The sequence below is a fragment of the Chrysochloris asiatica genome, unplaced genomic scaffold (genome assembly GCF_000296735.1).
Source record: "Chrysochloris asiatica unplaced genomic scaffold, ChrAsi1.0 scaffold00294, whole genome shotgun sequence".
NCBI classification, from domain to species: domain Eukaryota; kingdom Metazoa; phylum Chordata; class Mammalia; order Afrosoricida; family Chrysochloridae; genus Chrysochloris; species Chrysochloris asiatica.
In genome coordinates this window covers 1755252-1776019 of record NW_006408812.1, presented here as the reverse complement: position 1 = coordinate 1776019, position 20768 = coordinate 1755252, and the positions used below count along the sequence as shown (strand labels likewise).

Genomic DNA, 20768 nt, shown 5'->3' with positions numbered 1-20768 from the left:
GGTTGTTTTCCATGCTAACTGACTATATAAATAAAGTCAGACAATGTTTATGCTCAGTATTTGGTTTATATCACATACATATTTGTCAGAAATTCATTAAACACCTACTGTCCATATTATATGCAAATAATTACTCTTTTAGGTTTAGAATCTCAGGGTTTAGCATATACCCCTTTATCATGAAAGGAGAACCTTATACATTGAACCCTTTGGACAGTGGAGCAGGAATGATTTATTTCCATATAGACATATGTTTCTTGTTGGATATCTTTAAACTTACTTTAACTATAACCCTGTTACCCATAAATTCCTGGTCGATTTACCCTAAAATCTACATCTTTCCAAATAATGAAAGGAAAACACATTAATCACATGAAGAAGAGAGATGAAAACTGAGATGCAACAAACTCAATCATTTCATCATTTCAATAGACTTGACCTCTCTAGTTGAGCACCAAATTGCTTTCAAATCACTTGCACAGTTTTCAACATCTTTAGCTCTTCACGTGAATTCAACTTGAGTGGTGCTCCCACTGGTCCTTCAAACACATGTACAGTAAAAAAAAAAAAAAAAAAAATCCAACTTCCTGAAAGGAGTATAAAAGAATTCCACTGTCTCCCATCAGCCTTGACTTTTACTCTGAAAGTCACCACCAGCATTCAAATTCTACATCAATGCTTCTAAGTTGCTAAACACAACTTTTAAGTTTCAGGTGACCATTTTTGCCCACAGGCTTAACAAAACTCATGGAAATTGTTACAAAAGCTGCCATACTCACAGAAAGGGCTGAGGAGATAAAAGCATGCATCAGAATTGCTTGAGACCGACTGATGGAGAGGATTCTTCTTTTTCATTCACATGGACAAATTGCCACATTATGGTAAAAAATGGCTATTAAATTTTTTGATAAGTTCGACTCCAGAATTTGAGTCACATTATTTTTTTCTAGTAGCTCATGAGGAAAGTTTTGGGTAAATTTGTTACCCATGAATGAATGTTCCACAGAACTTCCATACCTGCACTAGTTCAATGCTTCTATGAGCTTTACTGCAATTCGGCAAGCATCCCCACTGCATGGCAATGATTATGAGAAAATATCAAGTCTGAATAAACATTAAGTCCTGAAAGACCTATTTAAGAGCATATTTGATATGCTGGAGATAACGATGGTAGAGGAATTACAAGGCTGTGGATCTATTTTTTCTTAACAGTAAATAGAAGTGGAAGTAAGAGGTTTTGAGCTATAAAGAATGGCAGTTGTGGGATCTTCCATCGACTGATACAATAGAAGTTGTGTTATTACTAAGCACTAAGGCAACTGTAACATAACCAAGGACTTGAGCAGAGGGGAAGACAGTTATAAGAGCTACTGTGTGAAGCCTAATGGGTCAAGAAAAAGTAAATAAAAGTGTCATGGAGAAGTACTGGTGGCATAGTTTAGATCTGCTATTGTGAGGGTAAAATACATCCAGTCAGAAGTTTATAATTTTTAATAGCAATTCAAGACCTTAGAAGTAGAAATGGAGAACTTGTTTATTGGAGGTTGTCATTGTTTGTTGTTGTTAGGCGCTATTGAGTCGGCATTGACTCATAGTGACCGGATGCACAACACAACAAAACAGTGTCCCATTGACACCAATCTCGCAATTGTTGCTAAGCTTGAGCTCATTGCTGCTGCAACTGTGCCATTCCATCACTTCCTCTTTTTTGCTGACCCTTCACTTTAACAAACATAATGTCCTTCTCCAGGGACTAGTCCCTCCAAATACGTTCCAAGTATGAGACACGAAGTCTTCCCATTCTGGTTTTGAAGGAGCATTCTGGTTGTACTTCTTCCAACATAGATTTATTTGTTCATTTGGCAGCCCATGGTACTTTTAATATTCTACTCTAACACCATAACTCAAATGCATCGATTCTTCTATGGTCTTCCTTATTCATTGTTCCCCTGCCACATACATATGAGACTATTGAAAATAACATGGCTTGGGCTGGGTGTACCTTAATCCTCAAACTGAAATTTTTGCTTTTGAACACTTTGAAGAGGTCTTGTGCAGAAAAATTTCCTAATATAGTATGTTGTTTGATTTCTTGATTGCTGCTTCCATGAGTGTTGGTGGTTGATCTGAGCACAATGAAAGTCTTTGAAAACATCAGTCATTTCTCCATTTATATGAATGTTTTTTATTGGCCCAGCGGTGAGGATTTTTGTTTTCTTTGCATTAAGGCAGGCCATACCAAAATCTGTGCTCTTTGATTTTCATCAGTAAATATTTTAAGTCCTCTTCACTTTCAGCAAGCAAGGTTGTATCATCTGAATATTGCAGGTTGTTAATGAGTCTTCCTCCAATCCCGATGCCACATTTTCCTTCATATAATCCAGTTTCTCGGATTATTTGCTCAGTATACTAACTGAATTAATAGAGGTTATCTATTATTAACTGTGGATATTATAAAAACACACAACAGCTCACGATGACAAGAGATTTAAGCATAGGATCAAGTTCTCTATAAACATAGGTAAGATTAGGGATTGTGGACAAAGAGACTTGGGGAGATTGGAGGAAGACCGCCTTCAGAACAAAGGACAGTTTCTGTGCACCTTGTGGGAGAAAAAGAGAGGGTAGGGTGACTGTGATCATAAAAGTCGAGTTTTTACATATCTTGGGAGCAGAGCAATTACAAATGAAGATGAAATCTGAGACATGTCAACACTGGCAGACAGATAATATGGAGTGGATGTGAAGGGTCTAGAATACACTTGGACAAAGGTAATGTGATTTAAGTGGTGACATTGAACTTGAGTAGTGGGAGTAAATGGATGGAAAAGAAGACCATGAGGCAAGTACAGCTGTGGGAAGGAAATTTAGAGGTCTGTGGTCCATATGTAGAGGAACTGAAATGGCAAGTGAGCAGCAAGAGAAAGATCTTGCTTAGGAAGTAGAATGATGTTCCAGGGATGGTCACTGGGGATGAGATGTATAAGAACATTTTTCTTAGCTTAGCTTATACATCTCATCCCCAGTGGCTATTCCTGCTGTGTGTGTGTGTGTGTGTGTGTGTGTGTCATTCACTGCTGAGATTGTGAGGGATGTTGTGGTACCTGACAAATCCCATGGCAGTTAATGTGAGCAGGTGAAAGAATGGGAGAGGGAATGGTATGATAAAGTAAGAAATTCTATGTTCTTCGCAGAATTAAATTTCCCAACAGATTTGTGAAAAGAATTTAGAACAGTCATTCTTAACATAGGTCATGCAATAGAATACATAAAGAGCATTTTAAAATACCCAATAACCAGGCCATTTAAATTTGAACCTCTGGGGAGGGACGCTGACATACATTAGATTTTTAAAAACTTCTCACCTGAGTCTAAGATAGAGAACTACAGATTAAAGAAGACTGTGAGACAAGAATGGAGGGAGTATGAAAGAAGAGGAGGTATTTGAGAAGGGTTATGCAAAAGATAGTATTTATGGGTACTAGCAATGAGAGAACCAGGGAGACGGGAGAAAGATTGGCAGGAACATTAGCAGGCAGATTGCCAAGAAGGCAGGGTTTAGTAATGAAGGGCCTTTTGGAGTTAATCAGCCCCAAGGTTCCAATTGAAATGTGGGCGTGAAGCAGTACTAGCGTGACTGAACTAATTGTCTCTTCAGTATGTTGGATAGGCCGTTTACCTATAAGTAGAATTTTGGTATTTCTGCATTATTAAAAGACCATGAGGTTCAAGAAAGCCTCATCCATAATTCATGTTTGTTTTAGGCTAAGTGCCGGATCCCCAGATGCATAGAATTTATAAATGTCTATTTGGAAAGCGTTGACCATGATACAACCTACTCTTGGGCAGTTTTTGCCACTTAAACCGGCCCATCAGTTTTTCTCAGTGCTCACAGTTCATAGTTCTTTTCCACCAATCAAAGTTATCAAAATTACTTCATAAAATACTACACTTTGCATAGATCTGTGTGTTTCAATGAGGGGTAAAGGGTACTTAAATAGAAGTACTAGATGTGTAAACATAAAACACATGCATTCAAAATTTCAAATATGATGTAAGTCTTCCATGGTATGATTTTTGAAATGATTTTTCTTGGATTTGTTCAAAAGCTTTGCCTTCATCAGACTCTATGTCTTCCTTACAGATATAGTTTTCCCTAAAAAAGAATTGAAAGCTGAGAAAGACTTCTATCTTGACAGGGTCTTAGAAGTATCACATTTGCAAGCAATATGAAAGAAATCTCCTTAAGCTTTACACTAGGCTTGTGTGTTCACATCATTTATTCAACATCAGAAAATTCTGCAGGCTGAACCATCAAAACATATCCAGGGCCGTTACCATCTTGTTATAATCTACTATGAGAAAAGGATGAATGCAATAGGCTCCCAGTTAGCCTGCCTGTGTCTACTTTTTCCCTGCATTCTATTCTCCTAGAACTTGATTCTCAGGAGATCCAGCCTGCAGCACTCAGGATTTATGACTCAGAATTACACTGTGATATTTCAGGAGGAAATATGCTGAGTTTTAGAAATAACTTCCTCCCTTGGCTTCCTGTACATATGTTTTTCTCCCTCACACACCTTTTTTTCCTATGGGTGCTCAGTCTTCTTTAGCTCCTTTGTTGGCTGCCCTTCCTCCTCCTCTGAAATGACAGGGCTCTCCCTGAACCTTCTGCTCTAAGGTAAGACACTTCAAGTAACATGGTGTAGGAATGGACAGCCAGACCGCAGTCAGGCTACCTAGGTTGAAGTCTGCTCCCTGGAGCAACTTATTGTAATTTTCTGTGCCTTGGGTTGTTGTTGTTATATGCCGTGGAGTTGGTTCTGACTCATAGCGACCCTGTGCAGGGTTTCCGAGGCTGTAAATCTTTACGGGAGCAGAAACTCTCATCTTTCTCCCATGGAACAGCTGGTAGTTTTAAACGGCTGACCTTGCAGTTCGCAGCCCGATTCGTAACCACTATGCTACCAGAGTGCCTTGGGTAGCCCATATATAAAATGGGGATAATGGCATTCTATAAGGTTGTTGCAAAGATTAAATGAATTAATATGAAAAGTTTAGAATCTTGACCAGCCCAGAGAAGGCACTTAATGATGTTTATTATTTTTATTCTAATTTTCTCCTTCTCATCTCCCTTGAAGAAGCCCTAGTGGAGCAGAAGGTAAGTGCTAAGCTTATTAAGTCTGTAAGGTTGGTGGTTCAAACCCACCAGTTGCTCCAGGAGGGAAAGATCTGTCAGTCTTTACTGTTTCTGTAAAGACTATAGCCTTGGAAACTCCCTGGGCAGTTCTATTTTGTCCTACAGGGTTGCTGTGATTCAGAATTAACTCTGTCCAGGTATTCTCTCTGAAGCCTAGTGGACTACAAACTGGGCTACTAACTACAAAGTCAATAGTTGAAATCTACCAGGTGCTCCATGTTGTAAGGATGAGGCTTTCTGCTCCTATAAAGATTTACAGTCTCAGAAACCTTATACAGGGTCCATGAGTTGGAACCAGCTCCATGGCATGCAATCACCATCACCACCACCACAACTGTGAATGACAAATATCAATGCTGTATAGTTGACTCCTGAATTTGCACCTCAAGATCTCTTCTCTGTTCAGAGAGCCACACCCATATTCCTAACTAACAGCATCATTGACTGGCTGGCAGGCCAATCATACGTGTAAGTAGGTATTCAAAAGTAAAGTCACCATATCCATACCCTGTAGCTACAGATGGTTACCTGTTCTTCCGACCCACAAATTCAGTGTCAGTCACTAGGTCCTGTAAAGGGTAACACCAATAGTTCAAGTCCTTTCTATCTATAACTCTGTTCCTTTAGTCTCATTCCTTTCTCGTCATCCCAGTTGAACCCCACTTTCTCTTGTAATTTGACCCTATGTTGCTCATGAAGTCAGGTGAATACTTCTTAAGCAAATTTCCAATCACGTCTCTCTCCTGTGTAAATCGCTCCAGTGATGCTCCATTAACTCTGTTTCAATTCCTTTTCCTGCCAGTCAAAGTCGATCACGATAAAATTCCTATCTTTCACTCTCACTTCATGGAGATGACCTGCGTAAGGATGCATTTACTGTTCCCATCTGACTTTCCTGATGTTGCTCCTCTCACCTAGAAATGTTGTGCTCTGTTTCCTGTTATTGCTGGTCAAAACTCTACTTTTCTAAAGGCCAATCTCAAGTGTCAGCTCCTGTTTAGATTTCTTCAAAATAAAAAGACACCTCCCTTTCCCGAACTCCCATAGAACTCTGCCAGGGAAAGTTCACTTTGACTTGTACAGTCCCTCTCTGGCAATACTTCTTTTATTCCTCCTTCTAGATCATAAGTTCTTCAAAGGCACTTACTATATCCCTTAGAGCTTCCAATGGGATAAAATGAATGGCAATAATAGCACCAGGAATTAAGCTCATTTATTCTGCAAAGCAGCAGCCTGTTGTCAAATGCAAACTCTCTCCCTCACAGTCCTCATAAAAAGAATGGGAAAGCATATAAATGAAGTAGCACACAAGAGGAACATCCAGTTTGAGCAATTACGCCAATTCCTTTTATAGGAAGAATACAGCTGAGATAAACCTGGAAGCAGATAATTTACCATCCACCGGCCTCTTTGCCAAATTCTTCCACTTCTAAATTTTTCATTAAGAGGAATCAAGGAAGGTAAACAAAAGTAGCCCATGGGAGAAATCAGCATAAAGAAAGCAGTTCATACATCAGAATGGCCTCAGAGAAATGTCTGATTTTTTTAAAAAGCTGCATTTTGCAGAACCAAACACGTGTGTTCATATGTCTAGATATGGCACACAGTTCTCTGTATGTGCTGTGGTGCTGCCAAAACTTCCCTTCAAGGTTAAGGTGAAGACAGCAGATCAGATGACAGTCACTTACCTTAAGGGCATCATGGGTGTCATCCAGACAGTAGACTCGGACAGTGTACTCCAGAGAGGAGCAGCAGAGTGGCCCAAAGATGGCAAGCTTCAGGCGCTTTGCGGCTGCTTTGGTGGTGGACTGCCCAACCAGGGCGTAAGTGCTGAGGTTCTCGGTGAGGATGTGGCAGGCTTCTGAGTCCAGTTGAATGTAACAAGGTGTAGTGAAGTTTTCCTCTCCTACCACCACCACATCCTGAGAGACAACAGGGAAGAACTGGTGACTAAACTGGCAGCATATGCCCTGGTCAAGTATGCAGGGAGGGTATGTGGGAAGCCTCAGGTGCCATGGTTCTGATGCTAGCATAGTGGTTACGAATCGGGCTGCGAACCGCAAGGTCAGCAGTTCGAAACTTCCAGCTCCTCTGCGGGAGAAAGATGAGGCTTTCTGCTCCTGTAAAGATTTACGGCCTCGGAAACCCTGTACAGGGTCGCTTGAGTCTGAACGGATTCCGCGGCACAAAACAACAACTACCAGAGATCCTTATAAAAAGAAGTAGGTTCTATTATACTCGAGTTCTGGTGTGGTGTTGTGGGTTAATGGGCTGGACTGCAAGTTTGGTTTGAACCATAAGATTGTTGGTTCAAGTCCACCAGCTGCTCCTCGGAAACCCTATACAGATATGAATCAGAACCAACTTCACGGCACTTAACAACAACAACATTTCCTTTCTGGGGCTCCTGGATGGTGGAAATCATCAGTGTACCAGCTGAAAGGTTGGAGGATAGAGTCTACTCAGAGGCATCGCCAAAGAAAGGTTTGGGGATCTACTTTCAAAAATCAGTCCGTGAAAATTCTATAGAACACAGGTCTACTCTGACATATAAAGGGTAGCCGTGAGCTGGAATTCACTTAATGGTAACTGGTTTGGTTTTAATTTATTTTCTTAACCCATATTTCCCTCATATTAATACTATTCATAATTCAGATGGCCTTTACTTAGTATTTTTTCATCTTCTGAGATTCTACATTACTAGAATTGACATTTTTTTTTAATGTTCATAGATTATCCCTTTAACATTATTGTATTTGAATTCATCATGCTTCTGAAAATTTAATGTTTTAGTCTCTAAATTTCTTGTTTAATCCAGAAAATGCTATTTTGCTACAATGTCATTATAGCATAGTAGTTTGCCCCTTGAAAGCCTACATTTTAAAAAAGGGAAATTAAGAATTTATGAAATGCCTTTTTGCTGCCTGTTATTCCAAAATTAACCTGCAATTACTTTCCAAAGCAATACATTACTTTCCTAAATAATCTTAGTTTGATAAGCACAGGACTGCAAACCACAAGGTCTGTGGTTCAAGCCTGCCAAACACTCTGCAGGAGAAAGATGAGGCTTTCTGCTTTTTCAAAGATGTAAAGCCTTGGACAACACACACAGGGTTGCTATGAGTTGGAACCAATTGGACGGCAGTTAACAACAACAACAACAGCAAAGCAGAGCAAAATAGGTCAAACCCAGTGCCTTTAAATCACCTGTTTCTGTTACTTTTCCTGTAAGCTACTTACAATTTTACCCTTTTAGGTTTTGAACATACTTGATATAAATGAGTGGGAGTGATGCTTTTGGTACAAATAGTCACTCAGGCCACAGAAGAAGTTATCTAAAAGATTAAACATAGGATGAATAAACCAAGGATGATAATTCCAGTGCTTTCTGGGGCAGCCAGGGGACAGAATGTGCGAAGCAGGCAGGGACAGATGGCCAAAAGGAGCAGTGGAGACTGTCGTGAACCAGCCTGTCTAAGAGCTCAGTCTACTCTCAGTGTGGCGATCCAACAATGAGGCTGGAAACATATAGAAGATCCTTGAATTTTCCAAGAGAAGCTGGAAGTTGAGATCTTTACCAGAAATCCCCCATGTTTCCATGAATTCAAATATTAACGAAAATTTCATGCAGGAGAAATAAGACACGTGTGTGGCCATGATTTAACTTCTGCTTTGGGCTATTTAATCTCTATAGGGGCAGGAACTCTGTATTGCTTTCTACTGAATCTCAAGATTTAGCACAGGCCTTGTATGATAGTGAGTGTCCAATAACCATTTGTTGAAAAATGAATGAATGTCTTATAATAAGTTGAGTCCCCAGGGCTGGATAAAGATATGAAAGAAGTAGCCACCTCAGGTGGTTATTACTGAAACCTTGTAACATAATCCGAAGCTATAATAAGAGCTGTGTTTTAACAGCATCAATGAAATCATTTCCTCAACCAAACCTGAAAGGAAGATCAAACTGTAAAGGAAAGAGAAAAAAGAAGGCCAGTGTTGCCAGGTTTATTCCAGCCCCAAAGAACACCTGAAAAGAAGCTGCTTTGTTATAAAACCAGCAGGAGAAAGGCAATGTCTCAGGTATCAACTGGTCAGTGGATGTTGCAGAAAGTCTTCTATAAGTTTTAGTCATGAATAAAGATGTCCCATTTCTCTGTCACTTACATGCATAAGGGTGTTTTTTTAAAAAAAGAATGTCTTCTTTTCTTATTTCTTAATTTATTAATGTTGTTGTTGTTTTGCTGTTATTGCTACTGCTGTTGTTAGTCAAATAAAAACAAAATGGATAGGGTATTAGGAAGACAATCAACAAACAATTTAGAAACACAGGAGATTAAGACTCTGGAACATTTCCCAAATAAATCATTTAAAGTGCAAATGGAATTAAAGTGACATATATTTAAAATCTGGTCTAACTAAGTGCATCCCTTAATTCTAGTTCTGGACGATAGGTCTTCTGGCAAGGAACAATCTCATATATTCAAGGGCAGACTAAGCCAGTTAACCTCAGGGATGCTCTGTTATTCTCCTACCATAAACTAATACAATGTTTCCCAAAATATTAGAGACGAAACTTTATGTATATTCTTATTGAAATTTCTTTCTTAAAGTAAAAAACCATAAGTAATCATCAAGGATATGCTATTATATAAAATGTCTACTTCTTTTTATAATACATTAAAATACACATTTAGTTTTTAGATCTATTTGATTTTTCATTAAACATATTCCTGAAGTGTGCTTTTCTGAGAATAATCAAAAGTGTAGTTTTTAATTTGGCTGGTTCCCATTTAAACAGCACCAAACCCAACCCACTGTTACTGAGTCCTTTGTGATGTAATGACCTTATGTTGTTTATTCAAGGTGTGGTCCTGTAGGATAAGCACAGGACTGCTAATCTCAAGGTCAGCAATTCAAACCCACCAGCCACTCTGAGGAAGAAAGATGAGGCTCTCTGTTCCCATAAAGATTTACAGCCTTTAAAACCTTATACAGGGTCACTATGAGTCAGAATCAATTTGATGACAGTGCATTTTTTGGTTTAATAAAGAAAATATACAAATATCATTTTGTTTTATTTTTAGGAATGGTGGTGGTGTACCATTGAAACAGTTCCGATCATAGCGACCCCGTACAGGGTTCCTGAGGTTGTAAATCTTTACGGGAGCAGAAAGCCTCATCTTTCTCCCACGGAACAGCTGGTAGTTTCGAACTACTGACCATTAGGTTAGCTGCCCAACTTATAACCACTATGCTACCAGAGCTCTTTATTTTTAGGTATAAGGCATACAATCTTCAGGGTAAATATAACAAATCCTTTTGCACTTAGTTAACCTTAGTGGTGGTGGTGTGCCATGGAGTCAGTTCTAACTCATAGCAATCCTGAATAGGGTTTCTGAGACTGTAAATGTTATGGGAGCATAAAAACTAGTCTTTCTCTGCAGACTGGCTGGTAGTTTCAAACTGTAAACCTTGAAGTTAGCAGCCTGACTTGTAACCACTATGTTACCAAACTTTCTTTAATTAACCTAGGGACCAAGTAAAAATTTTAAGGATGGTGTAGGATTGGTAGTGTTTTGCTCTGTTATGAGTTAAAACCCACTCAGCTGCACCTAACAACAATAGCAAAGCTAAGTGAAAGATTCTGCTGCAGGGAACAGGACCTATTTAAGACATTGCCTTTAAGGACTTCAGACGTTACCATCCATGAAGAGTCAAAATGGCACACATTTTCGTCATTTTAGTGACCTTAGGAGACACATCCTTTCAGTTTGCTATGTTCAGATTAAAACTCTTTTCCATGAATGTTTTGGCAAATAAGTTCCTAACATATTCAGGACCAGATGCAACATTTCTCTCCCTGCAATTTTTAATAAATATAGGTTTAAGTTTACATATATTTCCTTTCCCAAAATAGTGCATATATATTTTAAAGGGTCGGTCCAAGACTCATGTGCACTTTCTACTTATCTTTAGTTAACTAAGGTTTTGCTACTGTGTATGTGTGTGCACATGTATGTATGTATGTCTATCAAGCATCCAGGGATTTGTCGATCTCAAATATGAGCTAAAATTCAATCCTTTTTTTTTTTTTTTTTTGCATTAAAAATAAAAAAAAAGTTTTCCATAATTGCTTCTGTTTATCGGTATCAGTTGTTCCTGTGTCCATCTTTATCCCAACAGAAACTCACCTCCCACTGTCCCTGGGCTGCCTGGTTCTTGAGCTGGATCTTCCAGTCTTCAGTATTAGGATCTGCGCAGTGATGCATGGTGAGAATGACGGGGCGGGTCAGCAGGGCTCCTGGGGGCCCACAGCTCACCACAGGGGTCAAGAGTGTTTGACTGTCTTCCATAGGTGGCCTGGAGGGACAGCAGAGAACTGCATCAGTGACATTTCCACAGCAATTACGTACTCATTAGGATCTTAGAGCCAAAGCTGTACAGATAGTTCAAATGGAGATCATGTATATGTATGTGTGAGAGAGAACGGACTAAAGCAGAATTAGATAGCAAGACATGCTCTTTACCATGATTTTGACTTTGCCAGGCCAGAGGCCTTTTTGATAACAGTGAGCATGCCATCATCTCTTTGATGTCCTTATCTCAGACACAGGTCTGCCTTTGGTATCATCCTCTGAATTGATGTACAGATATTTTCAGGGTGGAATGAGACAGAACTGAGTCCTTATGGGTTACATAACCATCTTTTCTGATAATATTTGCCATTGTTCTCACAAGCTTTTAAATATTTTCAGGTTTCTAGAACCTAACTGACAGATACTTCAAAAGGAAAAAAAAATCACTTCAGAGTGAGGACACCCTAGAGCTAAACTTCTTCCAAATGACTTTCAGGAAACATTCAGACTAGTGTAAGAGATTTCATTTTTCCAAATCTGACCAGACTTGTAATACTATAGCAATTTAAAACGAGTTCTCTCTCCACTTGGACACTTCATTTCAGAGCATCATCTTATTGAAGGAACATCAACGATCCAGATTCTTTATCTGTTTATGTTTCCTGTCACATGTTCAACATTGAAATTGCCTTTAACTCTTTTCCTAATAATATTGCAATTAGCAAACACCTGGATCAATTAAATGAATCCATCGTAGTGGTTACGAATCGGACTGCGAACCTCAAGGCCAGCAGTTCAAAACTACCAGCTGTTCCATGGGAGAAAGATGAGGCTTTCTGCTTCCATAAAGATTTACAGACTCAGAAACCCTGTACAGAGTTGCTATGAGTCAGAACTGACTCCATGGCACATAACTACCACCACCATCATCAGATGATATGTTAGGAAGTAGTCTCAAAGATGTTGAGTGGCTTCCCCAAGCTCATACAACTAACAAGTACTCTTGCTAGAACTATAATTCAAGCCTTCTCAGTAGTGTAGTGGTTATGAGTCGGGCTGCTAATCTCAAGGTCAGCAGTTCAAAACTACCAGCCATTCTGAGGAAGGAAGATGAGGGTTCTGCTCCGGTAAAGATTTACAGCCTTGGAAACCCTATACAGGGTCGCTATGTGTCCGAACCGACTCCATGACATATCACCACCACCAGTCACAATACTCCAACACCCTGAAAAAATGTAATGGCTGCTGTTGGTTTTGACTCATAGCAATCCTATGTAGTGTTTCTAAGGAGTGGCAGGTGGGTTTGAACTGTGGATCTTGGGGTTAGAAGTCCATTGTTTGTCCTACAGCACCACACCAGGACTGCTTGCCAAAATGTTATTGTTGATAAGTGCCATTGAATAAGTTTTAACTCATAGTGACCCTGTATAGAGTTTTTGAGGAGGAGCTGGTGAGTTTGAACTGCCAACCTTGTGGTTCGCAGTCCAGGGCTGATCCTAAAAATCATGTGGAATTCCTGGAAGGGGAAAATGGTTAAAGTACTCAGCTGCTACTCAGAAGGCTGGAGATTTAAGTCCACTAAGAACTTCCAAAAGATCAGCCTTTAGAAACCCTTTGAAACGGTTTTATTCTGGCACAAGTGAGGTTTTTATTAGCTGAAACAAACTCCATTGCAATTTTTTTTTTTAATCATGCACTTAGAGAATTTAAGAGAAGTAAAAGAAGTCTAGTGCCACAGTGGTTAAGTGCTTGACTACCAATGGAAAGGCCAGCAATTTGACCTCACCATATTGCTCCATGTGAGAAAGACTGTCTGTTTTTGTACACATGATAGCCTGAAAACCTTATGGGGCAATTCTCTTCTTTCCTAGGGTCGTTATGAGCTGGAATCGAGGTGATATCAATGGAAAGAGCCCTGAGGATTCACCTAGTACCACCTTTCATCCCAAGCCATAGCCTCTCTACAACATGGCTGACGTGGTCAATCCAGAATTGTAATCCACTATTAATGTGGCGCTGTGGGTTAATGTGCCAAACTGCAAAGCCATTTGAACTGCAAGGTCAGCGGTTCAATCTCACCAGCTGCTTCTTGGAAACCCTATACAGGGTTGCTATGGGCTAGAATCAACTCAATGGCATTTAACAACAACAAAAACTAATCAGAAGTCATCTCATTTCTGAGTGACTTGAACTCACAAAATATTTGTACTGAGAATGAACATAATCGGCCTTCATAAAACTCCTCTTCATATATTCTAGACCTGCTTTCTCTCTTTTTTGACATGAAATTATTTCAAATATTTGGAGATTACTCTGATGTCTCTGGACTTCTGGTGTAGTGCTGTAGGATCAGCACTGGATTGCGAACCACAAGGTTGGCAGTTCAAACCCAGCTGCTCCTCAGAAATGCTATACAGGGTGGCTATGAGTTGGCACAGACTCAACAACAGCACTTAACAACAACAACAATGACGTCCCTAAAGAACTTTCTTTATTTCAGGCCAAATATCCTCAATTTTTTTCAAACCTCAACTAGAAAACCATTGTTTCCAAACCTCTTACAATACTGTATTTCTGTTTTCAGTTTCATTTGTCTCTCAGTGTCCTCCTTAAAGTGAAGCTTCCTGAAATGAAACAATTTTCAAGTAGACAGTGTAGGAGAACTAATATTTTCTCTGATTTGGAATATGCTATACTAATGGCCGGAGTCCTGGTATAGCACTGTGGGTTAATGTGCCAGACTGCAAAGCCATATGAACTGCAAGGTCGGTGGTTCAAGATCACCAGCTGCTCCTCGGAAACCCTATACAGGGTCGCTATGGGTTGGAACCAACTAGACAGCACTTAACAACAACAACATGCTAATGGCTCACAAAAATGTTGCCTTAGATTTTCCGACAATTCTTTACATGAGAAAATATTACTGATCATGTTCAAGTTAGAAGGGAAGGTGGAGATCTTAAGGTAAGCATCTCCTTTATAGAAACAAGGCCATCAAGTCTCAAACAGGTTAAGTAATTTGTCAAACTTAACTACCCTATGTGTTCCTGACATGAAAGCCTCTTATTCTAGGCCTCTACAATTCTGTGGAGTTGTGTACAGAACTTTGTATTTATATTTAGTTATATAATTTCACTTTAGTAATTTCAGGGAAAGTTTCAGCCCATCATTTTCTTAATGCTTTGTTTTTCCTCCAAAAGATTGGCTATCTCTTCCATTATGTTATCCTGCATAAACTTGATATGTCTGTCATTTGTGTTGCTATGCCAATCACTGAGGACATTGTAACACAATCATAGGGCAAGGGCAGAGTCTTTTTCAAGGACATCACCTGAAACCTCTCTCCAGTCTGACATCAATACTTTGAGTTATTTAGTTCAACCAAATATAAACCCACTAAAATGTACTTTGTTCAGCCATATCTCTCCATTTCATTCACATGGATATTACAAGGGACATATCAAATTCCATTATAATTCCATGGCCACTGGAAATTGATTTTTGTTTCATCTTTTTCCATGGTTTATATGCCACATAATTTAGAAGTTAGATTATTTGTGTGACCTTTCAGTCAGTTAACACTCAAAACGAAACAGCAGGTATTATTTTTAATATCACTGTAAAATGATTCTCCATGGATCTCTCATACTTATGCATGTTATACAAGTGAGGCGCTGACTGCCCTTGTTGCAGATTATATTTTCAAAATGTTTGTAAAGTAGCCTTCTTGGAAGATAAAGATAGTATTGACCCTCTTAACGCAAAGGACAGGCTGGTTCTCTATACCTGATCAGGTTGGAGCGCTGGCACCATAGTAGGTTAAACCACAGCAGATAAACCTATCAGTTGATCTATGGGAGGAAGAGGAAGCTGTCTGTTTCCATAAAGATATACAGTTCTACTCTCTCCTATAGGGTTGCTTTGAGTCAGAATCGGCACAATGAGAGTGAATTTCGTTTTGCTGGGTTTATACTCAGATTCCTTTCCTATAATGTAATCTACTGAGTCTATAGATGTTATGTGACTAGTTTCCTGTCATCCTTTGGCACTTGGTACTCAGGAGTCATGCAAAAAATTATGATATTAAGGCTACTGTTATGGTGGCAGCAATACATGGAAGGGAAGTACCAGATTTGTAAACCAGATCTGAAAGAGGATGTGGAATAAGGGTTGTCATTGCTGTCATCAGATGGATTTTGGCTGAAAGCTGAGAATACCAGAAAGATATTTACCTTTGCAATAAAGGCATTGAACTGTGGGGATCTTAAGAGATTATGGATAACAATATGAATAACGGGAATTCCAGCTAACACTTACTTGTGTTTATGTGGAACCTCTACATAGATCAACAGACAACTGTTCAACAAGAAAAAGAGCATAATGTGTGGTATAAAATCAGAAAAGATTGTTCAGGGTTTTATCCTTTCACTATACATATTCAATGTGTACATTGAGCAAATAATTTGTGAACCTGAACTATAAGAAGAAAGTGGCATCAGGAATGGAAGAAGACTCATTAACAACCAGGGATATACAGATGACATAATCGTGCTTGCTGAAATTGAGGAGGACTTGAAGCACTTATTGATGAAGACCCAAGACTACACCCTTCAGTATGGATTACTCCTCAGCATGAAGTGAAAAAACAAACAACCTCACAACTGGACTGATAAGCAATACCATTATAAACAGAAAAAATACTGATGTTGTCAATTATTTCATTTTTCTTGGATTCACAATCAATGCTCATGGAAACAACGCTCAAGAAATCAAATGATGAATTGCACAGGTCTCTCATGCAGGGTCGCTATGGGTCAGAGCTGACTCGATGGCACTTCACAACAACAACTCATGCTTATGCATGTTATACAAGTGAGGTGCTGACTCCCCTTTCAAGATGTTTATATATTAGTCTTCTTGGAAGATAAAGATAGTATTTATCTGCTGCAAAAAGTGTCACTTGGAGGACTAATGTCATTGGGCCTGACCCAAGTCATTTTCAATCACCTCTTATACATTTGAAAGCTAGACAATGAGAGAAGATAACCAAAGAAGAATTGGTGCATTTGAATTATGGTGTTGGTGAAGAATGTTAAATAGACCATGGATTGCCAGAAAAATTAACCAATGTGTCTTGGAAAAAGCACAGCCAGGAACATCCTTGGAAGAGACTTTGTCTCACATACTTTGGACATGTTATCAGGTGGGACATAATTGGAGAAGGACATCATGCTTAGTGAAGTGGAGGGCCAGCCATACAAAGGAAGACCTCCAAAGTGAAGTATTAACATTGTTCTTAAGTTGCTAAGTGTTAAATCAGTTCTGAATCATAGCAACCCCGTATAGGGTTTCCAAGGAAGAACTTGTGAGCTTGAACCACTAACCTTGCAGTTCAAACCAACTTTGCAGTCCAATTCATTAACCCGCAAAGCCACATTAGGATATAGTGGCTTCTAAAAAGATCTCAATAATAACAACAGTTATAGAGATGGAGCTGGGCTAGGTAAGGTGTCATTCTGTCGTATATAGGATTACAATGAGTAGGAACAAATTTGATGACACCTAACAACAGCAACAAAAGTATATTCTATTTCTATGAGTAACCAAGTCTGTTAACAGCCTGATAAAGGAATATTGTGTCTTTTAACAGTGTCTGTGAAACTGAAGTCAGCTAACTTTATTAGCTTACAAACAAAGTAAAATCTTAGAACTTTCAGTGTTTTGACAATTATTATCAATTCGAAGAGCACGACTAAAATTTCCCATCATGCTATGGTATTGTTAGGTGCCACTGAGCTGGTTCTGACTCATAGTGACCTTATGCACACCAAAATGAAACAGTGCCTGGTCATTTGTCAAATTCACAAACCCATTGCCGCTGCCACTGCGCCAATCCATCTCAGTGGATGTCTGTCTCTTTGTCTCTGACCCTTCGCTTTACCAAGCATGGTGTCCTTTTACAGGGACTAGTCCCTCCTGATAATATAATATCTCCAAAGTATGAGAGGCAAAGTGTCTTCTAAGGAGCATTCTGGCTGTAGTTCTTCCAACACAGATTTGTTTGTTCTTTTGGAAATCTCTGGTAGCATAGTGGTTACGAATCGGGCTGTGAACTGCAAGGTCAGCAGTTTGAAACTACCAGCTGCTCCGCGGAAGAAAGATGAGGCTTTCTGCTCTCGTAAAGATTTACAGCCTCGGAAACCCTGTACAGGGTCGCTATGAGTCGGAACTGACTCCACGGCACATAACAACTACTACAATAGTACCTTTAATATTCTTATCCAACACCATAACTCAAATGTACAAATTCTTCCACAGAATTTGTAGAAAAATTCTTCTTTATTCATTGCCCAACTTTCAAATGCATATGAAGTTATTGAACATAGCTTGGGTCAGTAATTATTTTAATTCCGTTTCTCTTTCAGCAAGCAAGGTTGTATTTGCATATTGCAGATTGTTAATGGGTCTTCCTCCAATCCTGATGCCATGTTTTTCTTCACATAATCCAGTTTCTCAGATTATTTACTCAGCATGCAGATTGAATAAGTATGGTGAAAGACTACAATCCTGATGCACATCTTTTCTTATATTAAACCATTGTATATACCCTTGTTCTGTTCTAAAAGCTGCCTCTTTGTCTATATTCAGGTTCCTCATGAGCACAATTTCTCCAGAATACCTATTCTCCAAAATATTTCCCATAGTTTGTCTGATTCCCGGTCAAAAGCCTCTGTATAGTCAATAAAGCATGGGGAAACATCTTTTTGGAAGTCACTGCTGGCAGCCAAGATCCATCTGACACCAGTAATGATCTCCCTCATTCTACGTCCTTGTCTGAATTTGGCTTGAACCTCTGCAGTTCCCTGTCAATGTACTGCTGCAGTCGTTTTTGAATTATCATTAGCAAAATTTTGCTTTCATGCGATACTAATGGTATTGTTTCATGATTTCTGCATTCCATTGGGTCACTTCTCTTTGGAATGGTATTAGTTGGTCAGGCAGCTGTCTTCCAAATTTCTTGGCATAAATGAGTGAGTGCCTCCAGTGCTACCTCAGTTTGCTGAAAGATTTCAATTTCTTTTACACCAATTCCCAGGGCCTTGATCCTTGCCAAATGCCTTTAATGCACCTTGAATTTCTTCTTTCAGTACTATTGGCCCTTGATCATATGCTAACTCTTGAAATGGTGGAACATCAACAATTTCTTTTTGGTCTCATGACTCTGTGTATTCCTTCCATCTACTTTTGATGCTTTCTGCATCATTCAATATTTTTCCCATACAATCCTTTAATACTGTAAGTCAAGCTTTAATTGTTTCTTCAGTTCCCTCAGTTTGAGAAATACTGAGCATGTTCTTTCCTTTTGGTTTTCTAACTCCAGGTCTCTGCACATTTCATGAAGATATTTTGCTATTGTCTTCTTTAGCTACCCTTTGAAATTTTCTGCTCAGCTCTTTTACCTCCTCATTTCTTCCATTTGCTTCAGCATCTCTATGCTGGAGAACAAGTTTCAGAATCTCTTCTTACATCCATTTTGTTTTTTTCCCCTTCTTTTTTGCCTTTTTAATGAATTTTTGCTTTCTTCCTGTATGATATTTTTGATGTCACCACACAGCTTTTATGGTCTTAGTAATTAGTCATTACTGTCTAATGCATTAAATCTGTTCTTGAGATGACTTCTAAATTCAGGTGGCATATGTTCAAGGTCATAATTTTGCTCTTGTGACTTTTTAAAATATTCTTCAGCATCTGTCTGAACTTGCACATGTGCAATTGATAGTCTGTTCCACAGTTTGGGCAGACCTGGTTTGGGGGATGATATGGACCTTTTCCACTGTCTCTTCTTACGAATATAGTCAATTTGGTTTCTGTGTATGCCATCTGGTGAGAACCATGTGTATAGACACCTTTCATGTTGTTTCAAAAAAGTATTTGCAATGAGAAGTTATTGGTCTTGGAAAATTCGATCACAATTTCCAGCATTGTTTCATCTTTAAGGGCATATTTTTTTAGCTACTGATCCTTTCTCTTTGTTTCAAATCTTTGAATTCTAATAACCCATACTTATCAATATTTCTTGATTGCATATTTGATGAATTTCAGACTGAATAAGTTGGAGTTGGTAGAATTCTTCAGTTTTGTCATCACTGGCTTGAGTGGTTGTTGCATACATTTGAATAATAGTGGTATTAAGTGGTCTGCCTTGTAGACATATGGATATTATCCTATCACAGACAGCATTTTATTTCAAGATAGATGTTGAACTGTTCTTTTTGATGATGAATGTGATGCCATTTCTCTTCAATTTGTCATTCCTGACATAGTAAACTATATGACAGTTAGATTGAAAATAGTCAATACCCGTCCATTTCAGTTCACTAATGTCTAGGATATTGATCTTTATGCATTCCAGTTAATTTTTTTTTTTATTGTGAATTATATGATAGTTTACATGGGAGAACATTGGTTTTACATTCATTCTATTGTATATCGTATCATTGTAATAGTAACAATCCCCTCCATGCATCATCAACCAACCAAAGCGTATACCCTGCAAGCCTGCCCCCTACACTACCCCTCCCCCCCCCAAGTCTTCAGCACACAGTCGCTCTCCCTCTCTGGATCTAAAGTCCCCAGCTGCTCCATTGCTCCACATCATTGTCTCTGCCTCCATCTCAGGCATCACTGCTTCTCTGGGTAGTGTCCCGCTCTCGGCTCTTCTCTGTTGATGGTCCTAGGGACTTCCACTCCTAGACTGGAAAGTTATTCCCTTCCTTCCTTACTATAAAATGTCGACCTTTACATTTCTAACCCTCATTAGCAGTTCTGATAACAATTATTCACTATTGTATCACAAGAGACCCTTCTGCATTTCATTTCATCAGCTCTGCCTAGGCAGATTGGATACTACTCACTGGAGATTCTGCCTTCCTCCAGGCACCCTGGCTCTAGGTTCCCTCTTGAAAGCTTGTAAGCCAGTCACTTCTTGCCTTTGTATTCCACCCCCCACCCCCCACCCCCCATTTTGGGTAGCCAATGCCCAAGTTGCCCATCCCTATCTGTGTGTGGAGGGCGTGGGGATGATTCTTGCTGTAAGAAATTTGTTCCCTCTTTTGAGCTCCTGCATCCATAGGTGTAGGTCAAGTTCATCAAATTGTATAGATTACTCTTTTTTTCCTCTTCTTTCTTCTTCTGGTTGAGCTCTGATCATC

At 39.2% G+C, this 20768-nt stretch overlaps 1 protein-coding gene across 2 annotated transcripts in view; it reads right to left on the bottom strand.

Moving 5' to 3' along the window:
• Positions 1 to 20768, bottom strand: part of UNC5C (unc-5 homolog C (C. elegans)) — a 605975-nt gene that overhangs the window by 23153 nt on the left and 562054 nt on the right. For both annotated transcript variants that reach the window (XM_006874688.1, XM_006874687.1), the window contains 2 exons: positions 11392 to 11560; positions 6889 to 7122 (listed from right to left, as the gene is read on the bottom strand). In XM_006874688.1, the coding sequence (XP_006874750.1) occupies positions 6889 to 7122; positions 11392 to 11560 (403 nt within the window). The remainder of the gene's footprint in view (positions 1 to 6888; positions 7123 to 11391; positions 11561 to 20768) is intronic.